Genomic DNA, 25,985 nt, shown 5'->3' with positions numbered 1-25,985 from the left:
CAACCTTCATTGCCTTCCTGCATAAGTCGAAATAGAAACAAAATTATCAAAAAAAAAATCACTGCTTTTGGAACTGGTGTTTATTACCCAAATGGATAACATAACAAAAGCACACGCAACTTAAAAATTGCTCGCTCCACAATGTCTAAAGGCCATTTCTGGTATCTCCAAGACTGAATGCCTGAAACTACAGTGAGCAAAACAGTTTGGAATTGTCTTGCTGCTAGTTTATCGCCAACTATCAACTGACAAAAATCACTAGATTTTGAACACAAGTACACGCACTGACACTATTTAAAGACTCTTGGGTCTTAACAATTGTCAAGTCTAAATGCATGTAAATGACGTTAGTCAGAAACTGTTTGGCAACAGTCTTCTGTCCCAATTAAGTGCCATGGTGTCCCAAATAAACAAAGGGAATCCTAGTTATTTTCTCAATTAGTTTTTGTTCATTGAGTTGTTCCCAGTACAGGGCTGCCCCAATCAACTGATGGCTCAATTAACTCGAATCCACTGTACTAACTCCTATTTCTCGCTAACATCTACAGGAATACAGAGGAAATCAGTTTTTTAGCCCCCCAGAAAAGCTGGTTTGTAATCAGCTGACAAAACAGCACTCTCATTTAAGCATTTCACCTCCCCTTTCTTCCACATTTTTATTGTGGTCATCTCATGTGGACTGAATCCTTAACAACGGCAATTATTGGATGCACCTAAATTTTACCATCACAGAACTGTGATGATCTAATTTACTGTGCCACTTGGAATGCTTTAGTTTATATTTTAAAGAAAAAAAGCAAATTAGAATATAGACAAAACCACTGCCAATCAACTACCATTAATGGTGGTACTAAAGCCAACTCTGGAAAAGATAAGCTAATTTACCATGCTAATATGCAATTACTCCTAAATTAATGTAATACGCAACATTGTCCAATAGAAATACATATGGCTAATGTGTCTGGATGTCAAATGCTTAGTTAAACTCCTGTTAGATTATATAATGAAGGAGGCATGGTGCAGTTTGCACTCAGCAAGGTAGAAAAGGCTACAATTGTATACCAAAATTATATAGGAAATCATGATTTTTTTTGCTGTTGCATCAAGCATTCCCACAATTCCCACAGAACATAGCCTGAAGATTAAGGTGATTAATGTGTTAAGAGCTGCACTGTTCATTAAGGCTGTTCATAAGGTGATTGCAGTGGCTCTAATAACTTTAGTGTATATTCTAATTTGTTGATTCCGCATAAGAATTTCTTCATAAAGAAATTCACAAAAACAAACTTGTTGTTCAGTGGGCCAAAAGATTGCTTTCCTAAATTTGTGATCATTTTAACTGGGTGTAAATTTCCTTTGTAACAGAATTACTTATTGTTTAATGTTAAACAAAGTCAGCAGTGTTCCAAAGAACTTCCTCCAATTCTTTTCAAGAGGAGCTTATATAAAGGTCTGCTTTAGTTACTATGGAAGCCTAATTATATTGCCAACATTAAAAACTACTCTAAAAGAAACAATACCAACCCATGTCTGTGAGAACTCTTGGAGCGGCCCGAATAGTAGGAATATCCCGAGTACGTGGATTCTGTGTCCATTGTTGCAGCTTCCTTGCTGATAGGAAGGTAGGCAGATTTCCAACAGTTAATGGATTTTGTTCTGGTTTTCTGGGGGCCAAACAGGGGTTTGTGAATGCTCTTGTCCAAGCCAGATGGGATGGTCAGTAGGCTGGCAGCATGGCTCTTTAAATGGTCTATTTTGGAAGCAAATCGGGGGCCTCTTGTGAAGAAACATTAACCTGCAGCAATAAAAGATAAATAGATATCCCTGAAGTACATTTTAGAGACAACAACACATCTAATGGTTACTACACTCAGGTGGCCCACTAACATAATTACAATACATTGTTCCAAACAGCCACAAGGAAACCACCGCATTACCTCTGTAAATTGAAGCTTTAAACCCAGCTATTAAAAAATATCCAAAAAGCACAAGAGGAAATGTTCCCCAACCAGAATATAAACCAGAAAACCGATGGACTGAATTTATATTGCCTATGCCAACAGTCCACATTATGTCCACTCCTATGTTTTATATATTATGTTTTACATACATGAAGCATAAGCACGCTTGACAAGATTTGATTCAATGGTTGTTTCCATTAAATGCTGCTTTCACTTAATCACAAGGGATTGGAGTAACATTCGCACAGTTATTTCCAGTGGGGCAACCTCCCAATTACATCACTAGATTGATAATTGACTATTCAACAGAAGGGTGAACATGGTTAGACACATGCTTTCTTGCATTTACAGATTTTCACATGGAGATTAAAATGAAAATATTTAAAACATTTACATTAACCTAAATTTTGATTAAAATACAAGTTTCAGTTCAAAATATATTTGGGAATTCACTGAATTGTGTAAGTTTAAACCATGCCAGAGTTGGACTGCATACAATATATCTACATTTGGGACATTCTCTTCCAAAGAGGGTTACATTAGTATAGAGCATTAGGAACTATCTCGTTATTATTCTTATATTAATCCTATATGTGACAGATGTCATTTCGAGATAGCTTCTTTAACTCACATGTTTTGGTCATGTCCTTTGTTGGAAAAATATTGGAAAGATATTTTTGACATTATTTCAACCGTTTTGAATATAGACTTACAACCTCATCCAATTACTGCTATCTTTGGATTACCAATGATAGATTCAAGTTATTTAATCTCTTCAGCACGCCAGATGATTGCATTTCTTACTTTAATGGCTAAAAGATCTATTTTGCTGAATTGGAAAGAGATTAACCCTCCTACTGTATTTCATTGGTTTTCACAAACTAAGGTGTGTTTGAATTTGGAAAAAATTAGAAGTGCCGTTTATGACCCTTCCATTAAATTTGAAAAAACCTGGAGGCCATTCATTCAGCATTTTCATATGATGTAATTTGACCATTTCCAAACTTATTTTATTTCTCTGTACTGTTGGTTGAGAGGAATGGAGTCATCGACACTAAGGTTTTCATCTTCCCCATTTTTAAGTTGCTAGAATTGCCCAAGTCTTTTAGTTTAATTGACTAATTCTGTTTAGTTTAGTTTTTTTTTTAGGATGGGGTTTGTTTTTCTTTTCATTTTTTTTCTTTTTCATGGTTTTTCTTCAGTTTTTTTTTTGTCCTGTATTATTCATTGTTATTCCTACACGATTGGGAGTTTTTGTCAATTTATACTATTTGGTCTTACAATTACTCATTTTAAGTACAACAATGTATCTCCTACTATTTGTATTATTGCTATGTTATGTTTTCATTTTATGAAATTAATAAAAAGATTGAAAAGTAAAGGAATTGTTGCAAAGTATAAAATGCTTTCCAATAAGGCCAATGCTATTATATGCAAACTATCACTGAGGGTAATCATGAACATGCATCATTAATACAGTCTTCAGCAAAATAGCAAATTAATATACAACCATATTCACTTCTTTAATATTTAACTCCACCATTTAGGCCATGCCCTCTCCTCGCTGCTGCAGTCGGAAGGATACAGGAACTTTGGATCCTACGCCACCAGATTCAGCAACAGTTATTACACTGGTTCAGGAGCCTAATGGTAGAAGGATAATAACCTCAACTTTGTGCCGATTCCACAACCTATGGACTCTACAACTCATTCTCAGCATTATTTACTAATTGTTACTTTTTTGTATTTGCAGAGTCTGTCTTTTTCACGTGGTTGTTTGTCAGTCTGTGTATTCTATTATTTCTTTGTTCTACCATGAACGCCTTCAAGAAAATGCATCTCAAAGTAGCATATGGTGACATATATGTACTTTGATAATAAATTAACTTATCTACCCAGAATCTTGATAGTTTAAAAAAAAATGATACATTGCAATCTGCATTTATATTTAAATCAACATTATATTGTTAGTTATTTCAAGTTGTGCACAAGTTGCTTAATCTTTCAAGGCAGCTCTTCTTTGACATCAGAAGAATTACTGTGAGCCTAATGGGTTTCTTAAGTACCAATAACTTGGTACTCTTGTTTCATAAGTATGAACAGTTTTTTCTCTATTAAACAATGAAGACAAACTGTCAAAACAAGTGGCTATTTAAGAGTCTATGTAACTTTTTTAAAATGCTTACAAAAATATGTTTATGGGATTTTAACTAGAAATTCCTCAAATTCCCTAGATACTCATTCACTTTAAACATTTTAAAGCACACTATTAATACACAAGCATGGGAAAAATGATACATTCTACATACTCCATGTACATATGGTTAGGAAGTTCTGTTATAAAAAATACAAACATTGCACAAGACCATATTAGATGACCCGGCAAAGTTCTACAAATTAAGCACTCTAAAACCAAAATAATAGCAAAATTGAATTTGTAAGCATGTATTGAACTTATGGTCTTTACAGTTAATTGCACAAAATTTTTCATTTTAACACACTTTACTGGACAATTTTGCCATTTAGTTACCAAATAAGCTCTAAACATTAAGTGATCAGACACATAATGCAGGGAAATATTTAACTGCAAAGATTTTGTTATAATAGTTGATTAATTTACTTCTGATCACAACCAGATCAAGGAGGTGCCAAGTCAATGAAGTATGTTGGAAGTGTTACAGAACCATTGAAATCTGCAGCATCAGAGCCCATGAAATGCACTTCAGGTTCATCTCACCTTTGAGCTCTGGATCCACAGCTCTTCAGGTGCTTAATGAGTACATTTATTTTAGGAAAAAAGTCCGCATTTCTGCCTCCACAATTTCAGGCAATTGAACTCCAGATCCACGGTGTTCACGGAACAAAATAATTTTCTTTCAAGAGACTAGATTAGTTCCTCATAGCAACTAATTTAGATCTACGCTCATTTAACTACTGGCTTCTCCGCTAAAGTGCTTTTTATTGTGTAATTCCATCGTAACCATTAGAAAAAAAATTAAACTGCCTGTCTCTTTTGTTCCAAAGAAAACACCACCACCTTATCCTGTCTCTCAGCCATGGCAATATCCTCAACTTTCCTCTGCACCTATCTTGCACTGTACACACAAAACAATGAAGTACTTTTAAAAATGTTCCGACTAATGGTGTCCATCTCTCCTCCCATCACCACCAATAATTCAGATATACAAAGTTCCTCACTGCAAGAGCTCCTAACTTTAGAATGTCAAATTTTGTTTCTCTTCTGTGATTAGTGATACCGCAGTATCAGCTTGACCTGCATCTTAGCAAAATTATACAATCGGATGATCTTGAACAGGATTTGCACTGCCATTGACCCTAAGCTAAGATTCAATCAGAATGGTTTTTGGCAGAAGCGCACAACAGTAATGCAAATACTTGCTCTCCATAGGATCATCGAGGAAGTCAAGAAGAACAACCTACCAGCCGTGCTTACTTACATCAATTTCCGCAAAGCTTTTGACTCCATTCACCGAGGTAAAACGCTGAAGATCGTGAAAGCTTACGGAGTGTCAGACCATCTACTGAGAGCAATAGAGTCCAGCTATACCAAAACCATGGCGAAAGCTGTATTACCAGACGGAGAAACAGCAGTGTTCGAGCTCCCAGCTGGTGTGCTGCAAGGAGACACTCTGGCACCCTACATCTTTATAATCGTCCTTGATTACGCTCTGCGTCAAGCTACCAAAGATCATGACAAGCTTGGTTTTACTATAAGACCAGGGCGAACCAAAAGGGTCAGACCAGTTACGCTCATAGATCTCGATTTTGCAGATGACATAGTCCTGCTCTCTGACCAGATGGAGGAAGCACAGCAGCGACTGACAAAAGTAGAAATTGAATGCAATAAAGTTGGACTTCACCTAAACGCTAAAAATACAGCGTACATGGCATTTAACTGTGATGAAGGTACTCTCAAGACTGTAGACAATGATACCATTAAGGAAGTCTTTGACTACACGTACCTCAGGTCAAGAATGATGAGTTTGGAGAAGGACATAAAGATACGGAAGGCGCTGGCGTGAAGGACTATGAACGACATGAAGGAAATCTGGAAGTCGAACCTGACCAGAAGGTTTAAAAAGACGATCTTCACAGCAGTCATAAGAGTCCATTCTCATATACAGATGCGAGATGTGGACACTCACCAAGACTATGCGAAAGTCTCTAGATGGTTGCTATACACGAATGCTCCGGATGGCTCTTGACGTGAGTTGGCAACAGCACATGATGAACGTCGAGCTGTATAACAACCTACCGATGCTCACTACTAAAATCGAGGCGAGAAGACTGCAACTAGCGGGGCACTATCTACGCCACCCCGAGCTACCTGCCAGCCTAGTCATCATATGGAAGCCCAAGCATGGGAAGATGAACCCTGGGCGCCTTCCCAAGACTATGGTCAACACGCTCCTAGAAGACAGCGGCGCGGATAATGTAGATGAACTGAACACACTGATGAGGGAGAGGGAGAAGTGGAGAGTCCGTCATCGTGCCCGACGCCATCCCCCTAGGCCTGAGTCGATGTAGTAGTAGTATTAGTAGTCTGTGATTAGTAGCCTTTTTTAATAAATCATTTTCCATGATCTTAAGTTTTGCTGGCAGGCCCATCCCTTATTGCCCTTGAGAAGGTACTGGTAAGCAGTGTTCTTGAAATGCTACAGTCCTGGTGAGGGCACTTCCATGCCTTGATACAGTAATTGCAGCTTGTTCATGTTCAGATTAATGTTACTTGCCTCACTCCATTCTTAGCTATCTAGTCATAGGCAAAAGATTTAGATTATTAGATTATGAGGACACGCAGTCCTCTTTTATTGTTATTTAATAGTGCATGCATTAAGAAATGATATAATGTTTCTCCAGAATGATATCACAGAAACACATGACAAACTGACTGAAAAACTGACAAAAACCACGTAATTATAACATATAGTTACAACAGTGCAAAGCAATACCGTAGTTTGATAAGGAACAGACCATGGGCACGGTAAAAAGTCTCAAAGTCTCTCAAAGTCCCATCATCTCACGCAGACGGTGAACCTCCAGTGCCGCAAACTTGCCGATGAAGCATCCTGGAAGTATCCGACCACAGTCTGACTCAGAGTCCATCCGAAAACTCCGAGCCTCCGACCAGCTCTCCGACACCGAGCACCATCTCTGCCGAGCGCTTCGACCCCGGCCCCAGCAACAGGCAATGCCGAGGATTTGGGGCCTTCCCTCCAGAGATTCTCGATCGCACAGTAGCAGCAGCAGCGAAGCGGGCATTTCAGAAGTTTCTCCAGGTGTTCCTCTGTGCTTCTCACGGCTGTCTCCATCATATCAGGATTGCGCATGACCCCCTAGTTAACACATACGATACTTTCTAGAAATAAAGATAAGAACGATGAATTTGTGACTGAGGAGCCGATGCCAGGGGCAGTGATTCAGGTTCTTGGACCACTGGGATCTCTTCTGGGGTAGAGGCAACTTGTACAAGAGCAGCGGACTGCATTTGAAGGAGAAAGGGACCAATAACTTTCAGTGGAAATTTGCTAAAGCTTCATGTGAGGGTTTAAATTAAATTGGCAAAGAATAAACCAGTATCTGGCAAGATCAAGTTTAGTAATCAGGATTGCCAGGGACACAGTAAAAGCAGGAAAATGAATTCCTAGTTAAGCTGCATTTGCTTAAAATGGCAAAGGTGGATGAACTTAGTGTGCATTCACTTTGAAGACTGGGACTTTACAGCCACAAGAAAACCATGGTTAATAGAAGGGCAGGAGTGGCAGCTCAGTATTCCAGGATTCAAATGCTATAGTCCTGACTGAAGTATAAATAAGCGAGGAGGAAATGTTGCCTTTTTGATCAGGGAAAACATAACAGCAGTACTCAGAGATTCCCCAGTATTAATTGAACTATCCAGAATGTTAAAGGTCTGGAAGGGTGGAATTTTTGAGATGTGTCCAATAAAGTTTCCTGAGTCAATTCAGGAGGGTACAATATGCACCATTTCTTAGGAGAAACAAGGCAGGGCAAGTAACTGAAGTGGCAATAAGGGAGCACCTTCAATCAAGCAACCATAATTCTGTTGGTTTTAAGGCCCTGATAAAAAAGGATAGGGCAGATCCATAGGTTAGGGTAATAAAAAGAAGCAAGCTAATTATGGAGGAATTGGACAGGATCTAGCAGAAGTCAAATGGGTCAGCCTGTTTGAAGGGAAAGGAACAATAGGCAAGTGGGAAGTTTTTAAAAGAGTGCAATATCAGAAGACCAGGAGCAGCATATTCCTGCTAGGGTTAAGTGTAAACCTGTCAAGTTTATAGAACCTTGGCTGATGAAAGGAATTGAGACTCTGGTCAAAATAAAAGCATACATTGGTTCAGAAGATCAGGGATGATTGAATCCTTTGACTATAAATAGGAATACTCTTAAGGGGAAAGAGAGGGTTTGAGATGTACAATGGCATGCAAATGTTTGGATACCCATGGTCAAAATTTCTGTTACTGTGAATAGCTAAGCGAGTAAAAGATTAACTGATTTCCAAAAGGTAAAAAGTTAAAGATGACACATTTCTTTAATATTTTAAGCAAGATTACTTCTTTATTTCCATCTTTTACAGTTTCAAAATAACAAAAAAGGAAAAGGGCATGAAGCAAAAGTTTGGGCACCCTGCATGGCAGTACTTAGTAACACCCCCTTTGGCAAGTATCACAGCTTGCAAACGCTTTCTGTAGCCAGCTAAGAGTCTTTCAATTCTTGTTTGGGGAATTTTCGCCCATTCCTCCTTGCAAAAGGCTTCTAGTTCTGTGAGATTCTTGGGCTGATATACATGCACTGCTCTTGAGGTCTATCCACAGACTTTCAATGATGTTTAGGTCGGGGGACTGTGAGGGCAAAACCTTCAGCTTGAGCCTCTTGAGGTAGTCCATTGTGGATTTTGTGGTGTGTTTAGGATCATTATCCTGTTGTAGAACGCATCCTTTTTTCAGCTTCAGCTTTTTTACAGACGGTGTGATGTTTGCTTCCAGAATTTGCTGGTATTTAACTGAATTCATTCTTCCCTCTACCAGTGAAATGTTCCCCGTGTCACTGGCTGCAACACAAGCCCAAAGCATGATCAATCCACCCCCATGCTTAACAGTTGGAGAGATGTTCTTTTCATGAAATTCTGCACCCTTTTTTCTCCAAACATACCTTTGCTCATTGCGGCCAAAAAGCTCTATTTTTTCAGTCCACAGGACTTGTTTCCAAAATGCATCAGGCTTGTTTAGATGTTCCTTTGTAAACTTCTGATGCTGAATTTTGTGGTGAAGACGCAGGGAAGGTTTTCTTCTGATGACTCTTCCATGAAGGTCATATTTGTGCAGGTGTTGCTGCACAGTAGAACAGTGCACCACCACTCCAGAATCTGCTAAATCTTCCTGAAGATCTTTTGCAGTTAAACGGGGGTTTTGATTTGCCTTTCTAGCAATCTTACGAGCAGTTCTCTTGGAAAGTTTTCTTGGTCTTCCCGACCTCAACTTGACCTCCACTGTTCCTGTTAACTGCCATTTCTTACATTACGAACTGAGGAAACGGCTACATGAAAACACTTTGCTATCTTCATATAGCCTTCTCCTGTTTTGTGGGCATCATTTATTTTAATTTTTAGAGTGCCAGGCTTAGAGGAGCCCATGGCTGCTGATTGTTGGGACAAGGTTCGAGGAGTCAGGGCATTTATAAAGCTTTGAGATTTGCATCACCTGGCCTTTCCTAATGATGACTGTGAACAAGCCATAGCCCTAACAAGCTAATTAAGGTCTAAGACCTTGGTAAAAGTAATCTGAGAGCTCAAATCTCTTGGGGTGCCCAAATTTCTGCATGGTGCTCCTTTCCTTTTTCTCACTCTAAAATTGTACAAAACAAAAATAATACACTAATCTTGGCTAAAATGTTGAAAAGAATGCTTCATCTTTAACTTTATGACTTTTGGAGATCAGTTCATCTTCTACTCACTAACTATTCACAGTAACAGAAATTTTGACCAGGGTGCCCAGACTTTTGCATGCCACTGTACCTAGCAGGTAAGATTAAGGAAAATCCCAAGAGATTCTATAGCTATATTAAGAGTAAAAGAATGGCTAAGGAGAGAGTATACCCCTTCAGAATTCAGCAGGTTTTTGATTTGAAGTAGTAACAAAAGTGGTAGATAAGGGCAATATATGTTGTCCACTTTGACAAATGAGGTCTTCAACAAGCTCCCACATGATAGGCTGGTCTGGAAGGTTAGGTCCCATGGAATCCAGGGAGCACTCATTAAGGTGAACTCAAAATTGGCTAGAGTTGATGGTGGTTGTTGAAGGTTGCTTTCTGGAATGGAGACTAGTTGTGACTAGTGATGTGCCACAGGGACCTTTGAAATTTAGATAAGTGGTTGGATCTGAATGCACAAGACTTGATCAGTAAATTTGCAAATGACAAAATTAGAGGTTGCTGATAGCAAAGATTATTGTAGGTTACAAATGAATCTTGTCACCTGAGCTGAGGAATGGCAAATGAATTTCAATACAGGTAAGTATGAGAAGTCAAACCAGTGTAGGACTTGTACTATGCTACGTAGGCACAAGGGAGTGTAATGGAACAGAGGGAGCACAGAGTACAAGTTAAGTTCCTCGGCATAAACATCACCGAGGATCTCACATGGTCTGTACATACCGGCTCTGTGGTGAAAAAGGCACAACAGCGCCTTCTTTACCTCACGAACGGTTGAAGAGGTTTGGTATGGCCCCCCAAATTCTTAGAACTTTCTATAGGGGCACAATTGAGAGCATCCTGACTGGCTGCATCACTGCCTGGTATGGGAACTGTACTTCCCTCAATTGCAGGATTCTGCACAGAGTGGTGCGGACAGCCCAGCGCATCTGTAGATGTGAACTTCCCATGATTCAGGATATTTACAAAGACCGGTATGTAAAAAGGGCCCGAAGGATCATTAGGGACCCGGGTCACCCCAACCACAAACTGTGCCAGCTGCTACCATCCAGGAAGTGGTACTGCAGTATAAAAGCCAGGACTTACAGGCTCCGGGACAGCTTCTTCCACCAGGCCATCAGACTGCTTAATTCATGCTGACTCAACTGTATTTCTATGTTATATTGACTATCCTGTTGTACATAATATTTATTATAAATTACAATAATTGCACAATTGAACAAAGACATAACGTAAAGATTTTTACTCCTCGTGTATATGTAGGATGCAAGTAAAGTCAATACAATTCATAGCTCATTGAAAGTAGCATCACGGATAGACAGGTGGCGAAAAATGCATTTGTAACACGTCATCAGACATGGCATTGAATATAGGAGTTGGGACATCATGTTGCAGTTGTACAAGTCATTGCTGAGGCTGCACTTGGAGTACTGTGTATAGTTTTGGTCATCTTGTTGGGTGATTAAATTGGAAAGAATACAATAAAAGATTTGCGAATATTGTCAGGATTAAAGGTCTGAGTTATGAGGAGAGGTAGCCCAGGCTAGCTTTTTATTCCTTGCTATGCAGGAAAATGAGGGATTATCATATAGAGGTTTATAAAATCAGGAGGGCATAGATAAGATGGCTGGTAACAGTCTTTGTCCCAGGGTACAGGAGTTCAAAATTAGGCAGCATAGATTTAGGGCAGGAGGGAAAAGATTTAAAAGGGACCTGAGGGTACTTTTTCCACACAAAGGATGGTGAGTATTTGGAATGAGCTACCAGTGGAAGTGACTGAGGCAGGTACTATAATACTTAAGAAGCACTTGTACAGATACACGCAGGGGGTCAGGATTAGAGGGAGCAGGCTCAACACTGGAAATTCCGGCCAGATGGGTAGGCACCGTGGTCAGTGTAGACTTACTGGGTCAAAGAATCTGTACCCATGTTGTATTGCTGTATGTCCATTCTAATGATATCAAATTGCATCATCTCAACCCATGATGCTTCAATGCAAACTGTCGCTGTTCTTATTTTAGGAAGATGCAAAGCCAGTCAATATGCATGGAGATTAGAAGTGAATCTTGTCACTTAAGTGGGCTGTTACTCTTCTGACTTTAATTGCTCCAAAAGCTAGTTTTCCCTCCAGACCCTATTTCAGCCTCATGGGAGACAAAGTTTAGGAGTTCCAACTTCAAAGACTGCTTCATTTTGTGCCAGTGTCTCTGCTAACATTTCCCAAGTCAATATCTGATTGTTGGCTGGGCATTATTGTTAATGCTATGTAATGTAATTTCTTTGTGAATAACGTGAACTATGATAGACTGAGTACCAATAAGTTCTGAAATAGCTTAATAAGAATTTTGTAAGAAGCGAATTATTTCACATCTGCCCTATGCCACAAGATAATCAAATTACCAAAAAAAAACCCCTCAAAAATACAATTGGAGGACAGTACTATTCTTGCTGGATTGAGTTATCACAAAACCAATGTGCTTGCGACATTTCTGGTATTATCCATGATCAATACACAGCCAACACTTCAATACAGAGCTGTGCAAAGGAGCATTTATAATGGGAATAGCTTTTGGTTGCTACGCTGTAGACATCAGAAAACTTGCTGCATTAATTTCTGTGCAATCTTTCATTTCTTCACATCCAAAAAACAATTTACAGAAGTTATTGAATATTAAGGCATCCATTGCAATGATCTCCAAAAAGAAATCTGGTGGCTAATTTGGCCAATACTGTTAAACTTTATTTCCATTCAAAGGCCTGTAGCATTAGCAACAACCTCATTTAGCACATTCTCTTCAATCTTACTCATTCGAATTTGTAGCTGGGGTAACTGAGATGGGAGGGCTTGCCTTTAAGTTCAATAAAGCTTTTGTCAAAGATGCTTTCCATATTATGCCACAAAAGCAACAGTTGTGCTTGTTGGCATTTTGTACATTAAATGTATTTTGAACTGCAAAAAAACTTTCCATGTGTTGTTTCAGATATGGGGGAAATCCAAATCTGTGAAGGCTCTATTTAAGACTCCTGATAATAGCTATACTATTAGAGCATCAGCACAATAGACAAAGACTGACTGTAGGATCGACCTCTTGAATTATGACCTTCATTGTTCAACTTTAAACTCTGGAATGGATTTTCAAATCAACCAAATTTTAATGGTGTCACATGCATTCAATTAACAATTTTTTCCACAAATAATTAATGATATAAAAATTATAAATAAGTTAGTTTCTACATTGCATTATGAAGACAATAACTCAACAAATTCTTAACTTATACTCTAAAGAAAGAACATTACAGAGGTAGACTTTGGCATTTAATCTCACTGTGGCACATATTGTGGAAGTCAATGAACCATAAAGGTTCATCAGAACTAATGATGGAATCACATTATACAAATGTTTGTAGACAGATTTTCTGTTCTGTATGCTTAAATATGTTACAATTCACTACAAAATTATTCTGTCCAATAAGATAATAGCATTATGTGGTATTTTCCCTCTGTTGAGTAAGCCTAACAATTTACCTAGCTTGAGTATTACTGACCCACTTTTGGCTTAAAAAGTAACGGACCACATTTGTTATTTTGGCTGTAGATTTGGAGCTGAAAATTGTTGAAAATAATATTTACTATTCCCATCCTTGGAGGAATCTGCTTTGGAACCCAGATTTCTCTTAAATAAAAGCTGTTCATAAATTCAATAAAGGGAACAAATTTCTTAATCATCTGCAGGCTGCACTGGAAAGATGATTAGAAATTTAGTATTCAAGCCTCACTGCGAGGTTTTACACAACAGGAAATCTCTTGTAGTTTCAAAAATTCAGTTTAAATGATAAATTCAGATTTTGATGAAAATTATACTACTTCACTCAAGGATTGAAGCTGATTAGCATTTGCATGAAAGCTTTGCTTGTACTTAAACAACACCAAAGATAATACAAAATAAAGAGCAGTGCTTCAAAAATAATCTTGGCAAAATTTTACACTATATTTTTGGACCAATAGAGTAATTATCAATTAAATCTACCCTTTTAACAAGTTTCATGAATTTCGGGGAATTACTCATTTTGTAAATAAACAGTTCTGATTCAGAAATGCAGCTTGGTTTAGAAATGCAGGAAAGTACATGACAAGTAGTAATGTATTCGCATAAAATAGTTATCCTAGATATTCTCCCCTCAAAATTTCTTCAGTATCTTCTCCCTCTACCTCCTTATACAATACATTTTATATATTCACCCTTCTCATACTTACTTTGTAACTTCCAGGAGATCAGCCATTTCTCCTGATTACACAGTTTATGACAATGAAAATAAGATCTTGCTAAATAATTTATAACTCAATACATTATGATTGTATTTTCCATCCCCTCAAGAAATTTAATTATTTCCCTTAACTTTTCCCTTTAGTATCAAGAATAACACTCTTCACTCTCTTGATAGTTTGGTTCTTGAGCTAAAAGCTAACTACTGAATTTTCTGTTCTGCCTTTATGCTTTTAAACTCTCAATGTAATTCGGTGACCAAAATTGTTTTTATTCCAGCATACACTGAGTTTTCCTTCTGCTGCTGCACACTGTGCTATTGTTTTCAGTGAGGTTTCCATGAACACTTTTACAAAAGCCATCATTTTTTCAAAAAAAATCCATTGCAAAGTGCTCCCAAAAGACATTCAATGCCAATAAATCAACACCAATGTTACTAAATGTCATTTCCATTCAGAAATCTGTGACATTAGTATCAACCTCACTTACCACATATTTCCAAATTTATTTGCATTATTCAGAGCCATTTAGCTCACGTTGTGACTTCCCTCCATTTGATCCATTATTTGACAATGTAATTGCTATCTGACACTCGAGTGTACCTTCCCAAGCTATTCAGATCTCTGCCAATGGTTAACATTATAAACAGAACCATCTTTTGTTATTTCTAATGTAGCCAAGGTACAGTATGTCAGAAGTCTGCCTCTCATACAATACCATTTTACACATTTGATTAATTGCTTTAACATGATTATCACTATAATTTAAAATCAAGCCCACCTTGCTTACTATGATCATATATCTTGAATCTTTCACTTCAAAGCAAATCCAGAAATTCAAAGGACAGCATGTCAGTAGTAGCCACTTCAATATAAAGCAATAAACAAACATAAAGAACAAATGTCCATCCAGTAAGATCTACCTTTCATTATTACGAAGGTCCTCCTTTGATAACTACTGTATTTCTACTCTGAATTGGCTCTTCATCACAAATTTAGTACCATCCACAAAATTAGAAATTGTATTTCTGATTCTAAAGTCAGATACATTCAGATAAAATGACAGAATTTAAACTTTCTGACATTATGACCACTTTTATGGGGCTTTCGAGTTTTGATACCAAATACAATCTGTGAACAGAGTATTAAGGTCGCCTGCAGTCATAAGAAAATTATGTGCTACATAATTATCACTTCAACTAAAGAATAGTATGTAATTGATCAGCGCAAAACAAAATATTTAGCTATATTTTTATTTCTTTAGAATAACAGCATGGAACAGGTCTTTTGAGCCCCAGTACATCTTAGGACTGTTGGAGGAAACCACAGCACCCAGAGAAAACCCATGCAGTACAGACTCCTTACAGATAGTGCTGGAATTGAACACCTTGATGCCCCAGTTGTAATAGCGTCCTAGCAACTGCTACACTGTCATCTTAAAACAGTGGATGTGTGCAACAGACACACCTCATTGATAATACATGACAAGTCACTTTCCCAACATTTTAAACTTTTCATGTTTCTTGTCACTACAGGTACTACCTAACCAAAGTTTTGCAGCTTAGAGAACATTACAGCACAGTACAGGCCCTTCATCCCATGATAATGTGCCAACCTTTTAGCCTAATCTAACCTTTCCCTCCTACATGTTTCTACATATATTAGAATATTGGGGGACTATATATCAATATGCCTATCTACATCCACTACTCTCAAAAGAAACTTCCCTCTGATAACCGCTACATTTTCCTCCAAACACCTTAAAATTATGTCACTTTTAAAATCTATTTCCACCCTGGGAAAAACTCTTTGGCGATACTTTTGACCTATGCATAATCACCTGGTACACCTTAAGTCACCTCTCATCCTCCTCATTTTCCTAAATTCCAGCAATGAGAATTACAGGAGTGAAGCAAAATGAAGATATTTTAGCTCAAGTCATGACATCATAGTCAATTTAAAAAAAAATCACCATACAAGTTATGGAATTGATTTTATTTTAGGTCTGAAAAATAAATGGAATGTTCAGGCACCAATAATTTGTTATCATGTTCAATCCACTTAGTTGATGTATGATATCCATTATGCAAGGTTAACATTCAATTACAAGTTTGAGTTATAATTATCTGAAAATACCAATTTACATTTTTATAAAGATTCACTCGAAAGTAATAAGAAAATTTAAAAATTGTTCATAACTTTTTTTGACAACTGCTTGCTTAAATAACAATTTTTTAAAACTGAGTAAACATGGAAAACCTCTCTACATTCAACAAAAAATATGCTACATCTAAAATGCAAACAATAACCAACAAAAAGCTTCCTAAATCAAAGGAGAATAAAAATTAAGACAATATTTCAAACGGAACTGGAAATTTTAAGCAGTGTGAACAAATAAATCGCACTTATAATTTCACAGGGTGTCTTTCTGCTCTACATCACTAATTTTTTTTTACACTATTTGCCAGTGTAAAATCTTTAAAAGCAGCAGAATCAATTTATCAGCATAGGTACTGTCTGACCCACTGGGTTCTTGCTGCTTTTACTTTAGATTATTCACAAAAATTTTCAAGTATTTATGTTGTTAACCTCACTTCTTAAAAGCTCATTTTTCCTTTGAAATTGAATTATGCATGGCATGCAAATTCAACTAGGAGGTAGGGCAATTCATTTTTAAATGTTTGCCAATAGTAGGTTGAACACTACTGATGAACCCCCATGATTATTATTTTACTCTACAATGAATTGACAACCCACTAATTAGACACTTATTATAGTAATGGAGTGTGCAATAGTTCAAATTCAAGACAATTTCCAATTCATGGCACAATCCATCAGTGAGATATACACGTTTCTGCAGAATGCCCTGTGCTTACACACTTAATCCTGATGTAGTGGAGTGCGATGGCACTATTTCAGAAATTAGTAAATTAAAATTTAAGTGACATAAGCTTTGCATTAAAGTTGTGTACCACAGCATCTTACATAGTTTACAATAATTTTCAACACGATCTGTGTATATGCAACCAAACAATAGTTTTTGATCTGTCTACCTCGTTAGCCTATATACAGAAGATAGAAGATAACTTCTTATATTCCTCTCCATCAATCATCCACACTGAGCAGTATATTTCCATCTGCCGATCACCATGAGGACCTTGCTTTTCCAACCTCAATATACATACAGATATGTATCATTCACCAACCATCACATCCATTCTGTCACTTTCTCTCCCCAAGAGTGACTTGCTTTCAATTCCTAAATGAAGATCTAATGCAACACTCTTTCCATTCCACCCCCCCCCCCACCCTTGCCCGGGACATATTCGTCCTGCTTTCATCTTCCATCCACTCCTTCCTTCTACTCCGGAATATCATTCATCACATTTCACCATCCCCATTGGGAAATCGTTGTCTACCTCCCAACCCCCGAGATTTTGTATGATTTGCCGAATTTGAAACATTCCCTTGATTTAACGTCATTGTTTCACGGGACCAATGTAAGCGTCGAGCTGGTGGCGATGCGGGCCCAGGGTTGCTTCTCCGCCTGTTGTGTGTCCGCCCCTGATACGGAGGCCAGGCGTTGGCGCGTCCTTTCTCAGGTCTACAACAGTGCAGGCGGTAGCACCGGCTCTTTTCCGTCCCTACACTTGTGCATGGGAATGCAAGCAAGGCCTGCTAATGGGAAAGGAAATCAAGAGCCTGCGAACTAGGCCGCAGCGTCCACCGCTTCTCCTTTCTCTCCCAGCAGACTAATTCCAGAGACCGCTTCACAATTCCCAAGCCCGAGTACTTCCCTTAACCGGATCGCGAAAAAAAAAACAGTGCTTTACAGCCTCACTGACCTGGACCTGGCGTCCTGTGGAAACGATCTCGCTGCTGAACGCTCGCAATCACAAAAAAACCCGGATTCAGTGGGGGAGGGGCAGAGAGGGGCGTCGAGATGGAAACACATCCACCGGGGAAAAAATTCAATCCCGAGAAAACGCGACAGCCCACTCAGGCCGCCGTACACCACTCGCGCATGCGCACGACGAGCGAGCCGCTCCGATTACCAGCGCGCGTCACGTGACACGCTCGGCGTTTCCCTGGCAGCGCGGCGCCATTGGCCGCTGTTGTCCCTAAGCAGTGCAGGTGATGGGTCGCTGCCCCCGACCGGTGGAACTCTTCAGGCTGCAGAGACTTTCTGTAAGGAAGTACACCGAGCACAAAGCTTTCACCAGATCTCAAGCTCACAGTCACCTGTAGTGCTTTGTTTTGCTCTGACCGGGCAAAAAAAATGTCCTCCAACTAGATAGTGAGAATTTTCTACCCGTTGTCCGAGGTTTCTTGTCAACTCCTTTCTCTTTGATGGTGATTTAATCAGACAACACAAAGCCTACATGTTATGTTCGAAAATTAAACAATTACAATTGTTGGAATTAAATATAACTACAAAAAATGAACAACATCTGTGGAGAGAGGGAAATAGTTACCATTATAGGCAACTAGAAACTTTTAGAAAAAGTGTTTTAAGTTGTAGAGAAGGTGTTGAGAGCAAAACGATGGATTATAGTTGGATGGAGATCGGAGAAAATGTATGATTGGTGTCAACTGAAAGTATGATTAAGGCTTCCTAATGGTTGTCAATATGTGTAAACAGACAGAGAACAAAACCTGGGTATAAAACTTCGGTTATACCACATTTGGAGTTACATGCGGTTTTGGTTGCCAAATAAGGATATTGAGTCTTAAGAGATGGTACAAAGGCAGTTTCCCAGGATGTTGATTGGATCAGAGAATATGTTTGTATTTAGATTAGGTTTATTAGTCACATGTACATCGAAGCATACAGTGAAATGTCTCATTTGTGGTCATTTCACTAGCTACATTAGCTATTAATTATAAGGAGAGGCTAGACTTACTTGGATTGCTTTCTCTGACGCATTGGAGAGTTCGGCCATGTGTTCAGCAATCATGTTTGGCTTTGCCATCACTGATTTCTCTTTCTGCTAGATGTTTAATTGTCCACTGCCCTTTAAGACTTGGTGTGGGAGACTTGATCTGATTTATTGGGGTTGTGGAATGACTTAACTCTACCTATTGCTCCTATTTTTGATGTCTACACGTGTAGCCCTATGTTACTCTTTCAGCAGCTGCAATATAGAACTTTTTTTTAGGTATCTTGGTGTTGCTCTCATTGGAAAGATTTTTGGATTTTTAAGTAATTGTTTTATTTAATAAGGATTATTTACATACTTTACAAAAATAAGCCTTGTGTATGTAATAGATATTAAGGCCATAGCTTCTTTGAACATTTTGGACAGAGTGCTGGGTTGGGGAGGTGTGTGCAGGAATATCATGCTGTCTTTCTATAAAATGAAACGTGTGTTATGCAAGTCAATTAATATATTACTTGAGCTACTGATCGTTCCCCAAAGTTATCTTCAAAAGCATCTTGCTTTTTCCTCTCCTGCTCTGCCATTTTTGTCAGCCAACAATCGGCAACTCTCTAAACCACACCCCCTCCCATGCCCAACAGCTCACAGGAACAGAGGAGGAGTTGAGTAGGACACCTTGTTAGGGGGTCTGCAAGGGTGGGTTTATTTTAGAAATGAGAAGTGGGGTAGGGGGGAGAGAAGTGGTGTGGTGGCTTGAACAGATAGGTGTCAGTAATTGTGGGAAAAGGACTGGCAGAAATGGATGGTGGTCAATGAATCAGTATTAGGCTTTATTTCACCGGTATGTACTGTGAAATTTGTTAACTTTACAGTACCAGTACAATGCAAGACATGATAATAGAGAGAAAAAGAAAACTGTGAATTACATGAAATATATATAAAATGGTTAAATTAAATCAGTAATGCAAAAAATAGGAAATTAAAAAAGACAGTGAGGTACTGTTCATGGGTTCAATGTCCATTCAGAAATTGGAGGCAGAGAGGGGAAGAATGAGTGAGGGTAGGAGACTGGTGCTGAAGATACTTCTTTAATGGGAAGATGAGGAGTGAAGGTAGATATGAGCTTTACCTGTAGATGAAAAAAGCACCTGCAATAACAGCTAGCGTTAGTTGCCAAAGGTTTGTGACTATTTCATTTTGAACAGTGCCTTGTCAAATGGGATGGTCTGTAGAAGAATGTGCCAGTTGAACAAAGATGAATGGGTATATAACTTGAATACGGGGTAGAAAGAACTACCAGTATATGAGAGGTTTGGAGAGAGGGAAGAAAAATGCCAGCTTGAACTGCAGGAGTATTGTGTTTCTGTGAAGTTCAGAAGTTAATGTTTACTGTATCTCATGAACTGGTTTGGAATGTGGACTTGAAAAGAGACTACTTCTCCAAAACTGCACTCAATAATAGTTTGATTTGTTTGCCTTAAAAATCTATCAAACAAAAAAGTGAGCAAATGACCCCAGATGCAAGATGTTAATGTATAGAAACATGCTTGTGTGGGAAATATAATGTTGGACTCTTCACACTTGGATTTTCCCTTTTAGGCTTTTATGTACTTATGCTTTCATATTAATCACAGCTTAAGTTTCAAAGCCCATGCAACTATTTGTTTTGAGATATCAGAAGCTTAAAGTCAGCGCCCATTCTTGAGCAGTTAGTATTTGGAAATTGTGCCAACTTTCATTGAAGTTGTTAGTCAGCTTTGTTAGTTATCTACATCTACTTCAGTGCTTTTTGGGATCATTTCAAAATCAGAAGCAATGAAATAGAGAAGGATTCATTAAACCTGCCAGCTGTACGCAACAGACCTATCATGTTGGTAGTATCCCAGTGAAGCGTGAATCCTGTTAGCTCAGTTGCACTCGTGATTTTTCTGTGGGTGGAAAGCAGTGCAGAATTTAGATGTTTTCCAGCCTACTATATCTACAATTGGCACTGCAGAATGTATTACAGATTGGAATTTCCTTGGAGCTGTTCCTGCTTCATTGATGTAATATTGCCATATGTGTTAGCAGGATTTTTGCCATATTTCCAGTGAAGTTATAGTGGCAGAGTGTATTCAGAAGAAATCCTTGGCCACAATTCACTTCAGAAGACTGTAAAGTTTACTCAGTGAAATCTGTTTGAGAAGCGGGTGAGAACATGGAAGTATTACTATCCAGTGTTAAATTGCCAATGTTTGTTGTCCATTTAGTGATCTGGAATCCACTTGATAGTGTTAAGTTCAAGGTACTGGTGACTATCACCAGTACGGCAGACGAGCTTTCACAACCAATAGTTCGCACTGGTCACACAAGAGGTTCTTCATTCACCACCTTTGCCATCCCCAGATTTGATTGGATTGTTGCACATTCACTGTTTGGGATGGTGTTTCCTGTGATGTTATATCAACCTTTCCTCCCTTTTCCTTCCTGAGCGATGGCAACATCTCCATGAAGGAGCACATGTATGCAGTTCTCAATGTATACAAGTGAAATCTAACCTGAAGTAAAACTTAACTTTTTTTAATTTGAGTCTGTAGTTGTATAAAGGTTCATTAAGGATCTTAACATGTTTAGTGAATGCTTTCATTATTTTTCTTCAGAGAAGTATAAACACTAAGCAGGGTGAAATAAGAAATGTGTTTTTTTTGGTTCTTCCAATGTCATTTCACTACTCTTGACTTCATATCTGTTTTTTGTTATGAAATATCATAGTATTGGCCATTCATTATTTTATTCTGGGCAGGTGATAAGCAGCATATCTAGAGCATGTGTTATTAACACTAATACAAGGAATGCAAATTTAGTTCTGTTCCTCAGCTACAAATTATTACTAGCTATAAAGTCTGAGTCTGTTAGCCAAATATAGCAAAAGTGAAGGGGTAAACAGGCCTTGTTTCTAAAGCATATGGCAAATTAAAAATGTGACAAACCATTTGCATTCAGACTCCTTGGAAGAAGATAGAGGAAAATATTCTTTCTGAGTTTTTAAAGCCACGGTAAGGCTAATGTGAGATAATGGTGGTTAGTAAAGGACCCAGTCAACTATTTTAAAGGCTTCTGGATTAATTTGACTATGTAAACATTGAGGAGATATGAGCAAAGTATATTATCTCAGAGTATAAGGCAAATTGCAAGTATTTAAAAAGTGGAATTGTTTAGTTTTAATTGATTACAATAATTGAGTAAGTGAATACTACTCCCAATGAGTAACATGTGGCAGATGTGATTGTTATTTTGGGTGCTTTGTCTAGTTGTTCAATCTCCCTGGAGATCTAGATGAATTGTTTTCATTTGTCATTTTGATAAAAACATTTAATGTTTCAGGATAATGCAAAGTTAGTGTGTTACTTGAATCCAGATGGTATTACAGTGCTTTTAACACAAACTCTATTTTTTTGACATATACAATTCACTTTATACTTGGCATTTTTCTTCATTTGTAATTCAATATCCCCCTGTTAAGCTGATTGAACCTCTTGCACTTTGTCAAGTCTATTTTTTCATTATTCATTTCATGTCTGTATCTGTTTATGACTTGAAAAAGTCTTTTGTTATTAGGGGAGTGATTTAAGTGTTGATTAAAAATTACATATATCTTGTTTTAGGTCACATGTTTTTTCTTTTTATGTGCAGCACACATTAATTCTGCATTATGATCTTTAAATCTCAAAAGTCTTAAAATCTTTAAAAGGCAAATATATAAAAGGACATATTAGAAATGGAGAACAGGTTAACTATCATGTGGAACAGTGAAGTGTTAATGTTTTGGGTGTAATCAATCCTTCCTCAGATAGCGTAGTGGTCAGCATAATGCTATTCCAGCTCGGGTCGTCGGAGTTCAGAGTTCTATCCCAGCATCCTCTGTAAGGAGTTTGTACTTCTTCCCTGTGGAATGAGTAGGTTTTCTCCGGACGCTCCAGTTTCCTCCCACAGTCCAAAGATGTACTGGTTAGTAGGTTAATTGGTCATTATAAATTATCCCATGACTAGGCAAGGTTAAATCAAGGTTGCTGGTGGCGCAGCTTGAAAGGCTGATTCCACGCTGTATCGCTAAATGAAAATAAAATAATTTAATCTCCAACATATATTAAGAAGGATAATAATTCAAGTAGATTTTTATTTGCAAGACTGTTCCTCTACCTGAGATAAGCATATGAGAGCGAGAGTAAAGGTTAAGGTTGGTAGATTTAGATATGGAAAGATTGAAGGGGGTTTGAAAGCAGCCCACTCCCTCGAGGTTGTGACTTAATTGTTTTTTAGGTTTGTAGGGATAGTTTTGAGGACAGAGAGGGGAGTCAGGGACAGATTAGGGACAGGGATGTGGAGGAGTTAGAGGTCACACTGGAGTCAGCATCATGAAAATAGGATCCATAGTCGTTTGTTGGGTCAGTAGACCAATGAGGATAAGGGCTGGTACTGCTCCCACCCCAGTCAGTGAGCTATTGGCAGGTTCCATGATTGGAGTTCTATGTGGGCAAGGGGTACGAGGGCTGGTGACCCCCCCCCCCCAAGGTGTGCAAATTGACAAGACCGGAGTTCAAGGCCTGGTGTTTGGGTTTCCATCTTCGGTAATACTGCAATTTGAAGCCTGGAGTTCATGATCTTCAACTAAAGTCCTCATGCATTATCATTAGATTCTGAAGACCAAAGCCTGAAGGTCATTCAGAAGTCTGGAATTTGAGGCCTGATGACTGGAGTGCTGAGTCTCTGAGCCCACTGAGAAAGTTGAAGCTGAATGTTTGTGAATCTGCAAGACCACTGGAGGCTGGAGGTGAACTGTCTTGGGGTTGGAGAACTGTGTGTGTGTGTGTGTCAATGGGTGGGTGGGAAGGGGGACAACGCTTGTTTTACTGTTGATTTTTTTGCTAGTTGTATAGTGTTTTGATTTGGCATGTCAACAAATACATGCAAAAACTTATATAGTTGTACCGTGGGAGCATTCTGACAGGCTGCATCACTGTCTGGTATAGAGGGGCTATTGCACAGGACCGAAAAAAGCTGCACAAGGTTGTAAATCTAGTCAGCACCATCTTGGGTACTAGCCTACAAAGTACCCAGGACATCTTCAGGGAGTGGTGTCTCAGAAAGGCAGTGTCCATTATTAAGGACCTCCAGCACCCAGGGCATGCCCTTTTCTCACTGTGATCATCAGGGAGGAGATACAGAAGCCTGGGGGCACACACTCAGCGATTCAGGAACAGCTTCCTCCCATCTGCCATCTGATTCCAAAATGGACATTGAATCTTTGGACACTACCTCACTCTTTTTTAATATATGGTATTTCTATTTTTGCACATTAAAAAAAATCCATTCAATATATGTATACTGTAATTGTAATACTTGTTTATTTATTATTATTTTATTTATTATTTTTTCCTGCTAGATTATATATTGCATTGAGCCGCTGCTGATAAGTTAACAAATTTCACGTCACATGTAGGTGATGATAAACCTGATTCTGATTCTGCTGAGCATTGTGGTCATGCTATATTGGCATCAATATATTTGGCGACACCATGCAGTCTGCACCCAGTACAATCTTAGGCTTTGTTGGTTGTTAATGCAAACAACTCATTTCACTGTATGTTTTGATGTACATGTGATAAAATAATTAATCAGAAGCTGAATCACTTATTTGGCCAGACTGGGTCCAATATCCTGTCCTGTATTGTTCTGTACATTCTATTTCATTCTATGTAACTGCTAACAAAGTACACTGCAATACCTTTTGTTCTTAAAAATATGGTCATTGTTGAAATGAGCAAACAAAGAAAGTGTGTTCCATTACTTTCGGATATTTCCAAGTCTGTTAAAGCTAAATAATTGCAGTTGAGTTTATCTTTAAAAGCCTTCACTGTTTTAAGAGATGTAACTGTCAGTTGGTCTCCCAAGTAACAAGAGCCAACTATCTACAGTGCCTGTAAGAAGTATTCACCCCCTCCCCTTGGATGTTTTCATGTTTTATTGTTTTACAACATTGAATCACAGTAGATTTAATTTGGCTTTTCTGACACTGGTCAACAGAAAAATACTTTTTTGTGTCAAAGTGACAACAGAACTCTACAAAGTGATCAAAATTAATTACAAATATAGAACACTAAATAATTGGTTGCATAGGTATTCTCTCTGAGGCAGAACATTCTGTCCTTAGCTAGGGCCTCACTTTTGTCCCCCTCCGTCCACACCTCAGTGAGTTCCGTGCCCGCCTATTCTGGTACTGCTCCCCAACTTTTCCTTCGGTACATTGACAACTACATTGGTGCTGCTTCCTGCACCCATGCTGAGCTCGTCAATTTCATCGACTTTACTTAAAACTTCCACCCAGCCCTCAAATTCACTCCCTCTATCTCGGACACTTCTCTCCCCTTTCCCGATGTCTCGGTCTCCATCTCCGGAGATAGACTGTCCACTGAGATCTTCTACAAGCCCACTGACTCTCATAACTACCTCGACTATACCTCTTCCCACCCCGCCACATGTAAAAGTACCATTCCCTATTCCCAGTTCCTCCGTCTCCGCCGCATCTGCTCTGAGGATGAGGCTTTCCGTTGCAGGACATCTCAAATGTCCTCTTTCTTTAAGGATCATGGTTTCCCTTCTACCGTCATCAATGATGCCCTCACCCGCATCTCCTCCATTTCCCGCACTTTGGTCCTCACCCCATCCTCCCGCAACCACAACAGGGACAGAGTTCCCCTTGTCCTTACCTACCACCCCACCAGCCTCCGGATCCAGCACATCATCCTCCGCAACTTCCGCCACCTTCAACAGAACCCCACCACTAAGCACATCTTTCCCTTTCCACCCCTCTCTGCTTTCCGTAGGGATCGGTCCCTCCACAACTCCCTTATCCGCACGTCCATCCCCACTGAT

At 38.7% G+C, this 25,985-nt stretch overlaps 1 protein-coding gene and 1 long non-coding RNA gene across 4 annotated transcripts in view; one reads left to right on the top strand and one right to left on the bottom strand.

Moving 5' to 3' along the window:
- Positions 1 to 18,197, bottom strand: part of LOC140199016 (vang-like protein 1) — a 59,290-nt gene extending 41,093 nt beyond the window's left edge. Inside the window, exons 1-3 of one of the 3 annotated variants that reach the window (XM_072260398.1) lie at positions 18,039 to 18,197; positions 3,481 to 3,605; positions 1,525 to 1,795 (exon numbers count right to left, since the gene is read on the bottom strand). In XM_072260398.1, the coding sequence (XP_072116499.1) occupies positions 1,525 to 1,595 (71 nt within the window). In that variant the 5' untranslated portion in view covers positions 1,596 to 1,795; positions 3,481 to 3,605; positions 18,039 to 18,197. The remainder of the gene's footprint in view (positions 1 to 1,524; positions 1,796 to 3,480; positions 3,606 to 18,038) is intronic. The other 2 variants (XM_072260399.1, XM_072260396.1) reach the window with 2 other exon arrangements.
- Positions 18,198 to 18,293: 96 nt separating this feature from the next.
- The window catches only part of LOC140199775 (uncharacterized), a 56,807-nt gene continuing 49,115 nt past the window's right edge, over positions 18,294 to 25,985 (top strand). Inside the window, exons 1-2 of the long non-coding RNA XR_011886486.1 lie at positions 18,294 to 18,381; positions 23,747 to 23,883. This is a non-coding gene — a long non-coding RNA (uncharacterized lncRNA). The remainder of the gene's footprint in view (positions 18,382 to 23,746; positions 23,884 to 25,985) is intronic.

The sequence above is a fragment of the Mobula birostris genome, chromosome 6, assembly GCF_030028105.1.
Source record: "Mobula birostris isolate sMobBir1 chromosome 6, sMobBir1.hap1, whole genome shotgun sequence".
In the NCBI taxonomy this organism is placed as follows: Eukaryota; Metazoa; Chordata; class Chondrichthyes; order Myliobatiformes; family Myliobatidae; genus Mobula; species Mobula birostris.
The sequence above is the reverse complement of the archived record's forward strand: the minus strand, read 5'-3'. Positions and strand labels throughout refer to the sequence as shown.